A 15,824-nucleotide genomic window follows, 5' to 3' on the forward strand; every position below is an offset into this window, starting at 1 on the left:
CTGGTATAGCTTATAAAGAGAGCTTCACCGAAAAAGTACGATTATTTATTGTGGTGTTTTGACAACAAATCGAAACAAACGAAATGAATCAGCCTTGGATAAAGAGCCGCGAGCATACAGAAGAAGAAAAGCGCGAGCAAAAAAGAAGGTGGAGGCAAAGACAAAAGGAGAAAAAGAGGGCCAAGAAACAAGCAGATGAAGTCGTGAAGGAACAACCATTTGTTGCTGACGAACAAAGTAAAAGCGAAAGAAGAGTATGCGAACGAGTTTCAAAACCAGTCCAGCCACTCTGCAGAGGCAAACAAATGGTGGAAATGGCACTAGCTTGTCCCATGCAACCGCCCCTAGCTTTACCTAAAGTTGAAACCCAAGCGCAAGCAAAAGTCAAAGTTCTGAAAAAAGATAGAGCTAGCTCGAAAACTTATGTACGCACTTTAGTGCCACAAATCGACCCGGTCTTAATCACAAATTCGTCAGCCAAGCCAATCGGACGTGGAAGTTTCGGAAAGTGCTTTCTAGCCAAGAATAGAGGGATAGATGTTGTTGTTAAAAAGCTGAAAAGAAACGACGAGCGGGCGAGACGAGGCGGAGCACGAAGGAAAGATCATATTTTCTCTCGGGACACGCTTTCGCTTGCCCTTGTGCTTCGGGATTATGACAAGAGAAAAACCTTATGCTGTTGTTTTGAAAGCGCATGGTGTCACGCTCTTCGAAGCTAGCAATTCGTCGCTACTTTCAAAACAACAGTTCAATGCAGTGTTTCAGAAGATCTGCAGTACTGTTGAATATATACACTATAAAGGATATCTACACAATGACATCAAATCAAATAACGTTTTAGTCGAGGAACGGGAAGAGCAATACTGACCTGTTATCATCGACTTCGGGAAAAGCTGCCACAAGGACTCTCAAGTCCCACGAGAGAAGCTTTCTTCCGCCGAATACATCGCCCCAGAAGTTCGCGTCCCTGGCAGCAGGAACACCAACGCCAGTGATGTGTTTTCTTTGGGATTCATTTCTTTGGGTTTTCACAAGGACTTTGAGGTAGTTATAAAGGAAGCTACCAATTTTTCTGCTAGAAGCAGACCATCAATTAGAGACCTTAGGTAAAAGATTAAAAACATTGTGTAGCCTGGACAAAATAGATTTGTAAGAAAGAAATTCAGCCTGTATGCTTACTTTATGCGTAGCTAGCGGTGTTATTTGGTCTTGGAGTAGTGTGGTTCGGTACTCGTATAGTTAAGGTTTGGTAAGCCTATGGTCTTTTCGGTTTTAGATTTCTCTTTGCCTTTAATAAAGCATTGAAATCGAGAAAATTGACTATACTTATATAACTGTGTCTGTCGTGAGGGATACACGGCGAGTACTTCCTTCGCACATGTAACACTAACCCAGGCACAAACCCCATCCCTGCTGGCACTATTTGTAACACATATCGTACTCCAGGCTCCGTGACGTTGAAAGATATAAACAGTAGTTGTGTTATACGACCCAGCGTGTGCTGACAGATTTTATACACCTTTTGACCACTAATCCCCTGCTAAGGTGTACTTTTGCACGCCTAAAATAGGTGTGCAAAACCATTTCAGACCGGCTAGGGCTCCTCATGGTAATAAAAAGAAAGTGTCCTTGAAGTCGTGTGTTGTTTTTTCTTCTTCATACGGACGTCTCCCTTACGGTAGCGGGTAGCGGCGATGGGGGTGGCGTTTCTTGGTCCCGGTCCACACTGCTGCTGTGGCTCTCTTCGTCGCTCTCTAAGGGTGAGGGCGGAGGGGCGTGTGGGGTGTAGTTGTTGGTTTTCTAGGACCACACGGAGCGCGCGGAGCTTGTTGGGGTCCAAGAGGATCTTGTTAATTTTTCGCCTTTTTTCTTGAATCCCTTCTCCGTCGTCGCTGTCGACCTCCCAGGAGGTGGCGTAGGAGGAGAAGGAGGGCCAGCTGCTGTTGCTGTTCTCCCCTTCCTCCTCTTCTTGGTGAGTGTTGTTCTCCTCCTCGTCGCTATCGTTTCCCGTGAGGTCGACGAGGGCGATTTTTTTAGGGAGGCGTCCATGAGTGGTTTCTTGGGGGAGAGCATAGCGACGGGCGTACCTAAGGGCTCTTCATCACTGGGTTTCTCTACCTCCTCCTCCTCGGTGGTTTCCCTCTCTTCTTCTTTTGCCTCCTCCTCCTCTCTCTCCCTCGCCAGGCGTTGTTTCTCGATCTTTTGGTTCTCGAGGAACCGCAGTTTTCGAGCCTCCTGCAGCAGCTCGTCGCCGCGTACTCTCAACGCCACGGCGGTGCGCTCTATGCATTGAGCCTTTCCAAATCCATCGAGTGAACAGCAACAACAGGTTACCGCGCAGGGAACGTCGATATCTACGCTGAATTAATCCCCGGGTCTTGGGGGCGGGGGAATGGACTTGGTTGTTCATGGTTTTCTTCTTGAGGTTTCGGTTCTTTTCTTGTGGCGTAGTAAAATTAAAAGTCTTGTCAATGTGGCGTGTTTTTAAAGGGTGACGTGTTGCTCGTGGGCTAAGTTCTCATTGGTGCTTGGTGGACAGTTCTTTTGTGCTTGTTGTGGGGTCTTTTTAGTTCGTGGACGTCGGGGTTTTCTTTGTGGTTTCGGTGCGAGGGTTTGACAGGCTTTTGACAAGGTTTTCTTTTTTGTGGACTGTTTTTCTTGCATTGTTTTCGTGGGGGCGGTTGGGTTCTGTTCTGACTTGTCTTAGGTTTGACAGGTTAGAGAAGCGCGATTTTGCATGGGTGACAGCTCAGGAAGTTGTGGGGGAAAAACAAGTGACGTGGCCATCCGTTTTTATCACCGTTGAAAAAACTTCAAGACGACATTGCGCGACCATCTTAAGGAGAAAAAACATGGAGTGTTTTATTTGTATGGGCGGTGTGGATGGACGTGTGAAGATCGCGAATTGTTGCAAGCAAAAGGTGCACGATGAATGTTTACGGGGATGGCACGCCACCCAATGGTTTCGTGGGCTCGATATTACGTGTGCCCATTGTCGGGCGAAGGCCCCGCGGCCTCCGTCACAGCCATCTACAACCCAGGCCCACCGAGGAACGCTACCCCATCACGTTTTTTGGCAGCGGGATATGTCTTAGTGTCCAGGATAGGATCGTAGCGAATGGTCTGGGTAGGCAACCGAGGCTCCTCAGCTGTGGATGCCCACCGAAACTGCCGAGACCCGCAGTGATTATAGACTCCCTGATGACCCTTGGGGGATCGATAGATGGATGTTGGGCGAGGCCCACCATAGGGATACTGGAACTATCGATTTTAGTACGGGGCAAAGAAGAGGAGGAAGATAAGATAAAAAGATAAAATCTCTTAGTGAACGTGTTGTGTTGAATTTGCATCGTTAACGGGTGGTGGTGGGGTGATCGATGGGGTGACAGGGTAGTGACAGGGAGGGGACAGCTTGCGAATGTTTTTGTATTGTTTTTCTTTTTGAGTTATATTTTGGGTGACAGGTTGGAATGCGGGTGTTTCGAAGCGATTACCATAACGCTTTGGTGGTTTTGACTCGTGGATTTATTTATTTATTATTATTTATTTTATTTTGGGTGGTGAGGGTGATGGCTAGCGTGGCCCAGTCCCATAGGGAGTTTGCGTTGAATGGTCAGTTTGACGTCCATGTGGTGCGCACTCACATGCCTCGTGGGGGAGGACGGACTCGTTGTGGTCAAGGCCGACGCGGTGTGGATTTGGAGCAATTACGTAAGAACAGCAAGTCCGTGGTGCGCATTCTTACCTGAGGACACGGTGGCCATCCTTTCTAGCCAAGGGTACCGTCAACACGATGTGCAGTCCTCCAAAGCGCTTCTTTGGCTCCAGTACCGCATCCAGCGCGATTGGGTGACCCTCCAAACCGTCTTGAGCGCCCAAGGCGAGTTTCGGGTGGGGCCCTACAAAGTGGACGGGTACGCGGCGGCCACAGGGACGGTCTACGTGGTGAGCTACCTCTTCACTTTTTTTTAAAAAGAGGTGGGGTTCTCGAACCCACCCCCACGGCCCTACCAATGGGGTGGGGGGCTAGCTGCTCGTCACCCCTCACCACGTTAATGAACCGTAGGGACTCGAAGTATTATGTAATTAACTACCTTTAAGAGTGCATCCAGGAGTGGACCAGGCAGGGGTGATACATGATATCTCACCGATTTCAATGAAACTTGGTCAGATTGAAGTATCCACCCAACAACTCAAACTGCGGAAGTGGTTCAGATTTTGGAATAATCCGGGGGGAGTAATGTCCACCCCCCTGGTTTTTGGCCATAAATTCGGGAAAATTGCCTGAAATAAGTATGAAATGTTGAACCCACTCCTGGTCACGGATTACAAGGGAATTCCATAATGTTTTATGTGAGTAGAGATCCATCCTTTCTTGGTTCACAACCAAGGTTTCAAATCATTTGGAGTGACAGGTGCCAATCAAGGGCTACACGTGTCTACCATCTCACGCATGATTTCACTGATCGGGCAAAATAGCTCCATTTCAGTGTCACATATCTCCAATGCGCAACTTTCTGATAGCTTCCCACCTCTTTTTTCTTTCATACTATTCCAGAATGATGGTTTCATTTTCCCTCACCATGTTTCAATTGCATCTCACATTTTGATTATTTTGTATCTATCTAAGATGAAGCATGTAGCAGTATGCCTACACCTTTTGTTCCTGTATGCTCAGGGGATAATGCTGGTAAATAAATACCCCTACAAATTATGATGAGCTATATTTAATAAAAAAATATTTAGTAGTTATAGATATTACAAGGTACAAATACCAAAGTTCACCAATACTTAATGAATATACCTTATGAATTTTGCTTAAAGTTTATCATTTTTATGTACAAAGTTGTACCAAAAGTGTGACTGAAAACATGCTTATTTTTCCCACACAGCTCCAGGGCTATTACCAGCTGAACCAAGCCAGGAAAACGTTGTGGGACCTGAAAAAGGTGCTACTGTAGAGAATGCCCTCCTACAAGCTGTTGAGACAACTCCAGAATCAGCTGCTGTGCAGTCAGATTTTGAATCAGCAACAGAATTAGTTGTTGAGTTTGTTCCTGAACAGGCTGTAGATCCAACTCAAGCACCAGCTAATGAACCAGAACTAGGTTTTGAACAAGTTAAAGAGCCGCTTGACCTTATTAATAGAGCACGTGCAGTGGGTGTTGAGCATGTGACACAAGGATTCATGAGACTGCAGATGAACGTCAAAACAGACATCGACGTATTGCATGGAAGGTGTCAAGGGAAGAACACAGGCTCAGAGAGGTCATTGGAGACACACCCCCTCGACCGCCTGCAGGTTCCACAGAGCAAGAAGAGAGAGCAAACTGTGCTATTCAAAAATTTGAGCTCGAACAGCTATCATACACCCTTGGTTACTGCCAGGTCTGCAAAGAAAGACGACCTCAGGGGGAGACAAGCAGAGCAGCAAATTTGTGCGAGTACAAAAATAATTATGTACCATATAGTATATAATGCCTATAAAAACTGGATAAAGTTCCGGTTTTGAATATGCGTTTTTGTAATTTCGGGATTAAAAAAACCGCATCCACGCAGGCTCCGCTTTTAGGCCACATGGGCTCATTGTAATTAGCAGATTGTTTCCATTCTATTGTTTGCTCGTTTTTTTTTTTTCTCTGTGCGATTTAGATTATCTTTTTTGTGCACTTTTTATTACAACCAAATGATTGCTTAATACGGATTTCGATGTAAGCTCCTGTTTACAGATACCGACGGACTCTGTTATGACGTCATAGTTAAGGACATCTATGGAGATTTCGTCCAAGAGCAAGCATGTTTGATACTCCGAATACCAGGCAGACCATTACAGTTGAAGTAACAAGAAGGTTCAACAAAAAGCTGAACGCGATCCAAACGTCATTCAAAATTAGACCTGGATTTCTCACGCGAAAAAGCCGTGTTGCAGAGTTTAAGTTTGATCACGCAAGAACTACACTGCAACAAGTATAAAAATATAAGAATGTTTAATGTCTACTGACGAATCAGACGCAAAAAACTCCATACATACTGTTGTTCACAGTTGTACTCAGACCTCCTCTCCAGAGTATTAAACCTGAAATTGAAGGAGCTTTTGAAGGACATAACTAAATATTATGTCCTTGGTGTCGTGGTCGCCCATCTTTACGTCATTGAGTTCCAAAAGCGGAGATTACGTCATGCACACCTTCTGGTTTTCCTTGATCGTGAGGTTATTGACGAAGTAGTCTCTGCTGAATTCCAGATAGAGGGTTACAACCAAAGCTTTATGGCCATTGTCTCCCTGCATGAAAGGTGCGTGCAGAAAGAACTTCCCAAGGAATTTGTCGTTTATAGTGTTAATAGCTAACTAACCACAGAAAGGACTGTTTGTTTGTGTTCTAGCTGACAATTGATTACAGATTTAAAGCTCTCGACTGTAATTGGTTCTTTTGTATTTTCGTTTATTCTTAGTTACTTGTTTTAGATAAGGAGTGTGGAGTCGATCGAAGTGTAGACACAGAGTAATGATTCAGAGTTTTCAGGAGTTTTTCTAAAGAGTTTTCAGAAGTTTTGCTAAGAGTTTTCAAGAGGACTTATATAGTTATAAACGAATTATCAACGATTTTTGATTTTATTATCTTTGTACATTTGTTAGATAAGTTGATTTATTATAGTTTTTACAGTGGATCATACACAACGAATGAAATCGAATCAAACTCTGGTGCATGTAGTGTATATCACTGGTTAAAACTGGCAAACTAAAGGGAACTCTACACCCCCGGTGTTGGCAGCGCCCCTGAGGAATGTGACAGAATTCACAGAGCAAACAAAACCGAATGTAAATAGCTTTCCAGAATATAGAAGAAGGAACAGTGGAAGAACCCTTGCGTGTCCACAGAGAAGACCTACACAACAGATGGGTTGCCTTACAACCCTTGGCTGGCACTCAAGTATAGTGCTTATATTGATGTGGAGGTGTGTGCAAGCATCAATAGTATCAAGTAACTCTTTAAGTACGTATACAAAGGACACGACTTCATTCAAGTCATTATCACTGAGAATGCCAGCAACATCATGGAATGGAATCACAGGTGGCCCAGTGTGTTAGCGCGTCAGCATATGGGGCCTCTCACCTCTGCTGAAACAGGTTCGATTCCAGGTCGAGACATGGATAGTATCTGTCTGTTTCTCGGCCCTGAATTTGACTTGAACGTATGTGAGCTTACAAGAAGCTTGTGTTCCTCAGTTCCAAGATGGGACACTCTTAATACATTAGGATTTTAAATGTAAAGTGCTTAGAACATGGTTGGTATAAGCGCTATGTAAATGCACATATCATCGTCGTCGGTTTCAGCAACCTAAAGCGAAAAAAGGTAAATATCCGACAATCACATGATCACAAAACATCACGGCGGATAAACTTTGAATACTATGCACCCAAAAACCGTTGCTTGTTACATTTTCTAATCTTCGTTCATCCATTTTGCAAAGGGTAAGACAAGAAGGCAAAGGCAGGTCTTCCAAGAACAACTAGTCGAACGGTGGTCAAAAAAAGAAAAAAAAGAGAAGAGGTGAATGCAGTGAAGATAAATGTGTGGGTTATAATAGTAATTTTTATTGTGCCCCCCCCCCCGTTAAACATCTTAATCATAAAGAAATTACTTATTTTATCTTGTCTTGTCTTTTTTAAGGCTACTGTTGTTAGGGTTTACAGCCCGAAACAAGCACAGCGCCATCGTCCCCAAGTACACCCCGCCACCAAACGGACAGTCGCCTAAAAAACGCCAAGATCTCAATAAAAGCCTCACCTCAACCCATCTCCTCCTACTCGTCCCCGTTTGTTATACAGTCTTTGTACAGTCCCATCCGCCCCCGATACAACAGCCTGCCGAGAGTGGACAAGATAGCAGACCTGCAAAACTCGATACAGCAGATGGAGCTGACCCTGTTCAGGCACGGCCAGCAGGTAAACCGCATCGAGGCCATGCTGAAGGAGATACAGAGCCAACAGAGCGTGAGCCATAGCCTGCATACAACCATTATAGACTCCAAGGAGAACAACACACCCCCACCCCCACCCCACCATCAGCAACATCCACTCCAGTGGCGTGCAGCGTTCAGAACTTCGCTGTGCTGCTTCTGAGGAGCGATGCTCCAAGGAAGAATTGGTGGGAAGAAATTTGGCTGGTACCCGCGGCAAACCTATAGTCATCGACGACAAAATAGCAGAAATCAAAGAAACTGTGTTTGTACACTTCCCCACCGCCCCTTCAGCGCATGAAGCAGTCTTGCACCAGTGCCACAAGACAATGGCCACCTACCTGCGACAACTGACCTCATGTGAAAAGTAACTGAAAATGTATTTTATAACCGTATCTTATGCTTCTGTAATTGTAAATCTTTAGAACTTGTTATATTAAAATAATTTTGATAAAAAACGTCTCTGCCTCACATTCCGTGTTTATATCCTCTAAGTGAACAGGATGCTTTGCAAATTGAGCAAAGTTCCATCGTTATCATAAAGAAATAACTTATTTTATCTTATCTTGTCTTTTTTAGGCTACTGTTGTTGCGGTTTACAGCCCGACAAGCACAGCGCCATCGTCCCCAAATACCCCCCGCCACCAAACGGACAGTCGCCTACCAATCGCCAAGACCTCGATAGAAGCCTCGCCTCAACCCATCTCCTACTCGTCCCCGTTTGCTAGACGGTCTTTGTACAGTCCCATCCGCCCCCGATACAACAGCCCGCCTAGAGTGGACAAGATAGCAGACCCATAGCGTGAGCCACAGCCTGCATACAACCATCATAGACTCCAAGAAGAACAACACACCCCCACCCCCACCCCACCATCAGCAACATCCACTCCAGTGGCGTGCAGCGTTCAGAACTTGGCTGTGCGGCTTCTGAGGAGCGATGTTCCAAGGAAGAATTGGTGGGAAGAAATTTGGCTGGTGCCCGCGGCAAACCTATAGTCATCGACGACAAAATAGCAGAAATCAAAGAAACTGTGTTTGTACACTTCCCCACCGCCTCTTCAGCGCGTGAAGCAGTCTTGCGCCAGTGCCACAAGACAATTGACACCTACCTGCGACGACTGACCTCATGTGAAAAGTAACTGAAAATGTATTTTATAACCGTATCTTATGCTTCTGAAATTGTAAATCTTTAGAACTTGTTATATTAAAATAATTTTGATAAAAATGTCTCTGCCTCACATTCCGTGTTTATATCCTCTATCTAAGTGAACAGGATGCTTTGCAAATTGAGCAACGTTCCATCGTTATCATAAAGAAATAACTTATTTTATCTTATCTTGTCTTTTTTAGGCTACTGTTGTTGCGGTTTACAGCCCGACAAGCACAGCGCCATCGTCCCCAAATACCCCCCGCCACCAAACGGACAGTCGCCTACCAATCACCAAGACCTCGATAGAAGCATCGCCTCAACCCATCTCCTACTCGTCCCCGTTTGCTAGACAGTCTTTGTACAGTCCCATCCGCCCCCGATACAGCAGCTCGCTGAGAGTGGACAAGATAGCAGACCTGCAAAACTCGATACAGCAGATGGAGGTGACCCTGTTCAGGCACGGCCAGCAGGTAAACCGCATCAAGGCCATGCTGAAGGAGATACAGAGCCAACAGAGCGTGAGCCACAGCCTGCATACAACCATCATAGACTCCAAGGAGAACAACACACCCCCACCCACACCCCACCATCAGCAACATCCACTCCAGTGGCGTGCAGCGTTCAGAACTTCGCTGTGCGGCTTCTGAGGAGCGATGCTCCAAGGAAGAATTGGTGGGAAGAAATTTGGCTGGTGCCCGCGGCAAACCTATAGTCAACGACGACAAAATAGCAGAAATCAAAGAAACTGTGTTTGTACACTTCCCCACCACCCCTTCAGCGCGTGCAGCAGTCTTGCGCCAGTGCCACAAGACAATGGACACCTACCTGCGACGACTGAACTCATGTGAAGAGTAACTGAAAATGTATTTTATAACCGTGTCTTATGCTTCTGTAATTGTAAATCTATAGAACTTGTTATATTAAAATAATTTTGATAAAAATGTCTCTGCCTCACATTCCGTGTTTATATCCTCTATCTAAGTGAACAGGATGCTTTGCAAATTGAGCAAAGTTCCGTCGTTTATTATCGTTTTAAAAAGTTTAAATGGCGAAAGTTTACTTAATTGTAAAATTACACTTGTAAGACTCCAAAACCAAACTAACTCGAACATGGAGTGATATGTGATGTCTGTCGTTAGATGTTATTTATTTTGCTTTGGCTGGTAAACTAGCGTGAGCGGAACTTTATGACGCTCTTAATTGCTTCCGCAGTCATAATGAAGACATTTATGGTAGAGCATGTTGTCGTTGACTTATGTATTCGAACACAAACGACTACTACTAGGAGTTAACAATCCGAACATCTTCGAACAATATCAAGTGATCGGCATTCCTTCCTCAAACTAATTCTCCTGTGTTTATTGAATGTGTTTGTCAAAAAATGGCTTCCCGCTGTTATTAAAGCCGCATTGTCACCAGTTCACTTCCGGAGGTCCGACGGAAACCTCAACCGTTAAAAGACAAAAGAATCTATTAGTATCAGAGGTATTTAACAGGCCATCAGCTCTAAACTATCGATCACATCCTCGAAGAAACTTCCAATAGACACACTGCTTTAAATATTTTGAAATATTTTTCGCGTTTTCCGTTAAAATCATCGGATATTGTAACGTAATCGACCGGAAGTTAACTGGTGACAATGCGGCTTTAAGTCTTCGCTAGCAGTTTCCACACATTTCGAAAATCTCCTTAGAATATCAAGCGATCAGCATTCCCTCCTAAAACTAATTCTCCCGTGTTTAGTACAAGTCATTGCTTTGTCAAATAAATGGCTTACTGTTTTCAAAGTATTCGCTAGCAGTTAACACACATTCGAAAATCTTCAAGGAATATCAAGCGATCGGCATTCCTTCCCCAAACTAATTCTCTGTCTAATACAAGTCTTTGTCAAATAAATGGCTTTTCGCTGTTCTAGCTGTTATTAAGCCCTGGATCACACCTTATCTTTCGTCATACCGTTTATTTTGCATCTGTTCGCGAACAGTCTATATGTTCGCGAATTTCTTCCGTGTTGTTCGCGAAAGTTCTTCCTATGTTCGTGGGCGGTACTGTATTTGATGGCATGCAAAATATGCGTGCAGCTATAATCTTTAATAGGGCCAAAACCACACAACGCCAGTCTGACTGGATGAAATTTAAAAAGCTCAGAGCCAAAGTCAAAGAACAATTAAGAGAATCATATCACTCATATATTGCCAACCTGCTCGAACCTCCAGAACAAGACAAAAAGCCATCTATGGGTAAACGATTTTGGTCCTTTGTCAAGTCTAGGCGCAGGGATACGGTGGGAGTTGCTGGTTTACGAGAAACGCCTGATGGCAATGTCATCACAGACAGCAAGACCAAAGCTGAGATTTTAAGCAATCAATTCAAATCAGTTTTTACAGTTGAGGACACATCCAACCTCCCAGTGCTGCCTACATCACCCTTCCCTGACATCGCTGATCTGCAGTTTGACACACGTGGTATTGCTAAGCTCCTAAAGAGTGTTGATGTGCACAAAGCTAGTGGACCCGATCAAATCCCTTGTTGGATACTAAAAACTGCCGCTGAAGAGCTGGCCCCCTTTTTGCAAAAGCTGTTCACCTACTCACTTCTTACTGGGCAGATTCCCAAGGATTGGTGCAATGCTAACATTCATGCAATTTTTAAGAAAGGGAATAAGTCCCTAGCTTCTAACTATCGTCCTATATCTTTAACGTCAATCACTTGTAAAATCATGGAACACATTTTGTTTCGCCACCTAATGTCCCATCTCGACAGCAATAATATCCTCCTACATATACAACATGGCTTCAGGAAAAAGTATTCCTGCGAGACGCAACTCATCACTGTGCTCCACGAACTGTGTTACAATCTTGACCAAGGAAACCAAACTGACTGCATTCTACTTGATTTCTCAAAGGCTTTTGATAGGGTTGCCCATGGGCGTATGCTTCAGAAACTTGATTTTTACGGTATCCGTGGAAAGCCACTTACGTGGGTCAGGTCTTGGCTAATCCACAGAAATCAAACAGTTGTTGTAGAGGGGGAGACATCAAAATCAACCAGAGTCACATCAGGGGTCCCCCAAGGGACTGTCCTGGGACTACTGATGTTCCTCTTGTTCATCAATGACATCAACTCAGGGATTACTTCACGTATTAGACTTTTTGCGGATGACACCATCTTATATGGCCTAATCGAAGGCCCACAGAGTGCAGCAGTTATTCAGAAAGACCTTGATCTCCTTTTTAAATGGTCTAAAACATGGCAAATGTCATTCAACGCCGACAAGTGTAATATTATCAGAATACATAGATCCAAGACTCCCATTGTTTATAATTACACGCTGGGTGGGACTCCATTAAAAGCTGTTCAGAGCCACCCATACTTGGGTGTAGAGTTGTCCTCAAATCTGAACTGGAACACTCATGTCACTAATATTGTTGGAAAGGCTAACAAATCACTCGGTTTTATAAGGAGAAATCTTGGGGCTTGCCCTGATTTTGTTCGAGAAAGAGCGTACACTACCCTCGTGCGCCCACGTGTGGAATTTGCTTCTAGTGTGTGGGATCCACATTTCCAGAAGCAAATAAAGGACCTAGAGAGCGTACAAAGGAGAGCGGCAAGATTCGCAAAGAACTGCTACGTTTATGAACCAGGGACTGTGACAGGCTCACTAAAAGAACTCAAATGGCCCTCCCTCCAGCTACGAAGGAAGATGGCGAGACTTACTATGTTCTACAAAATGGTGTATGGCCTTGTAAACATAAATATTCCCAAAGATCTCCTACAAACTCGCAAGCAATCTACTCGCTTCTCTCACCCCAAGAGGTTCATAAACCTGCCTTCGAACACAAATACTTCTAAATTTAGCTTTTTAACCCGCTCGCTTAAAGAGTGGAACTTACTGCCAAATAACATAATAGAGGCACCAACTCTTGCTAAATTTAAGGAGCTGTTATCAAGTGAATTTTGCATATAATGTTAAAATGAAGAGTCAGTAGTGTTACATTATTACTTTATTTTGTATTCTTTTTCCTTTTACATTTATTTCATTTCCTTTTGTTATTGTAATTTTATATATCCGCCTCATGCTCATGCTTTGCGGATTACAATATATAAATAAATAAATAAATTTTGGCAAAAGATATATGGGATAAATAAAAGTAATTCATGGGGAAAAGAATGGGGAGGGAAATAGCTCGATAAACACTTTATAAACTCCTCCTTTTTAGCCATTGTCTCAGAAAACAAATTGAACTGACCTAGAACACGCTTGGATGTATTGTTGCTGCACACTCGACTAAAATTATTTTGTTTAAATACCGTTTTTTGCGGAGTTCACTGTATCCACATGTCATTAAAGACCTTTAGATACCCCGATTTTAGAACCCGTGTACGTGTAGCGCCATCCTGAATTCATTAAATGATGACGTCATTGCGATCTACCCGTAAAAGCTACTCGTTTTTACGGTGTAGCAATTGGTCAACACGTAAGTTATCTACGGGTAGATATGAACCAACGGGTAAGGTTTTTTTTATTTCGCTTTCTTGTTACATGGCAAACTGCAACCCTTATAACAGTGCTTTGCTTCAGGTATGTTACATATGTCAATGTAGGCGAGGGAGGGTAGAGTCATCAGTACAAATTAAATTAAACATGTACTTGGCTTATTAATTTTGTTAATGTAAATCGTTTTTACCAATATAAATTATTTTTTTCAATTTGGTTGGAGAATAAATGGCATTTTCTGAAATTTATTTCACACTTTTATAAATGAGTTCGTAAGTAATGGTTTTATTTTTGTAATTGTATAACTCGATAAACGATATCACTCTGACTACGCATGCGCAGTAAAGCATAACTACCTCATTTTATATATATTTTTACTCCGGCATTTTTATACTCGAATTAACGAAACTCTTAAAGCTATCAAACTTGAATCAAACTCATTTCCCGGTATAACTCGAACTTTTAATGCTCGATCGAGTCGTTTGTATTATTCATGCTACAACTGCAAACCCAACCTCAACCTCGTCTACAGGATTCCCATTTCCACAGGTAGACCACACTAGAGTATTTACCGAATATAATATGGCCGACAGATTGGTGAAATGAGGCATGGAATCTGAAAGTGAACGGCCGTTATTATTACTCCCATTCCCAAGTTTGAGCGTATAACGCCACTCCCGACTGAATTATTCTGGCAAACTTCCCTGGCAGCTTCGGTAAACAGCAAAGCGACGCATGAAATTCGTAACACAATTCGACTTGATTCCAGAACTCCTTTACGAAGTTAAAGTAAGACTTAACCGGAATATCTATTGATCCTAATAACACTGACATTACTTTGTGATTCAGGCTCACCAAAAACTTGACTCTGCCAACACGACTATTTGGGTTTTTGGATTGGCCTCAAAAGGGTAAATTTTAGAAACTAAAGAGAGCATCACACCTGCTTGAGCTACTCAAATGGATAGTGGGTGTGACACTGTCAAAAAAGGGAGAATTACAGATCACGTAAAAAAATATTATAAAAAAACATTCGCTATTTTTTACTGTAATTATAAAGAAAACAAAAACTATCTACAGTTATAGTAAAAAAATTTATGGTAATTGTGAGGATATTTGTTAAAAATAGTTGGCATGCATGGTTGTGAAAATAACAACACATCTCATAACACAAACTTTTGTGGAGTGCACAATATAAATCATCAGTATGGCACAAACAAGCAATCAATAACTGATGCAATATCGCAAATAGCTTCTTATACGCACTGCGTACCTATGTTTTATTGTAGTATGGGAACACGAGGTTTGCAAGCAACTGATCTCGTGGCTATTAAGGTTTTTGCTATATGACAAAACACATGAATCGGTGGCGGTTTCTTCAGCTTGTGCTGCCTCAACTCGACAACCATAATGAGGACGTCCTTAGCAATATGTTGTTTGTTTGTGTGATTACATTGACCCACCTCAAAAATTAGATTGACTACGCGGTATTCCAAAACGAAAAAGTGATATTGGCTAGCCTTGATAGCGCGAAGTATCTACCTCAAACAACAATCATTGTCAACCTAAAATCCCTTCAGTTCTCCGAAGGTCTAAAGCGACGGTGTACAACGGAAAAATTGCACAACATGCTGAAATCAGCAGGGGGGAAGCTCCTGTTTGACACAGTCGGATAACGAGGAGATTCCTTACAAGAAGACACCTTCACGGAAAAACAGTCATCAAACCAGCTCTAGATCACTGATTGTAAGATTTGCCGCTCCAAAGAAAACGCATAATTAGTTGTTCTCTTCACAAACCCCTTTCCCTTTTTACCGTTCAAAAAGACAAACCATTTAATGTTTTATTTGTATATCGCCTAGAGGGGATTACTTTGATATCAACCAGCCTGTTGCTGAGAAGCTGTCAAATACATATGAGAAGGGGTTGAGCAATTACCTTCGCTTGGGAATTCTGCTTGTAGCAGAGCACCGTCCTTGTCTTCTGCTCCACCTCCAACAGACTACAAGTGCTCGATCTGTGGCAGTTTTTCCTAGCTCATATCAGATTGATCAGTTTAGCCAAACACACCGGTTGGTCATCATCAACAACAACAACAAGGTATTGCACAGTCTTGGATATGATAGAGGAAATATAGCACAGCATAAAATTGAAGGATCATAGATGGGGAACTGAATGTTACCATGAAGTAAAAAAGGTGTTTGGGATTACGTG

At 43.1% G+C, this 15,824-nt stretch overlaps 1 protein-coding gene across 1 annotated transcript; it reads left to right on the forward strand.

The window, feature by feature from the left end:
* On the forward strand, positions 1–1,634 carry LOC116617690 (serine/threonine-protein kinase ark1-like). The gene is given in 2 exon segments (XM_032380623.2): positions 1–713; positions 715–1,634. Coding segments are annotated over 2 exon segments (1,026 nt in total). The 5' UTR covers positions 1–83; the 3' UTR covers positions 1,111–1,634.
* Positions 1,635–15,824: the final 14,190 nt, after the last annotated feature.

This window comes from Nematostella vectensis, chromosome 4, assembly GCF_932526225.1.
Source record: "Nematostella vectensis chromosome 4, jaNemVect1.1, whole genome shotgun sequence".
Taxonomy (NCBI): domain Eukaryota; kingdom Metazoa; phylum Cnidaria; class Anthozoa; order Actiniaria; family Edwardsiidae; genus Nematostella; species Nematostella vectensis.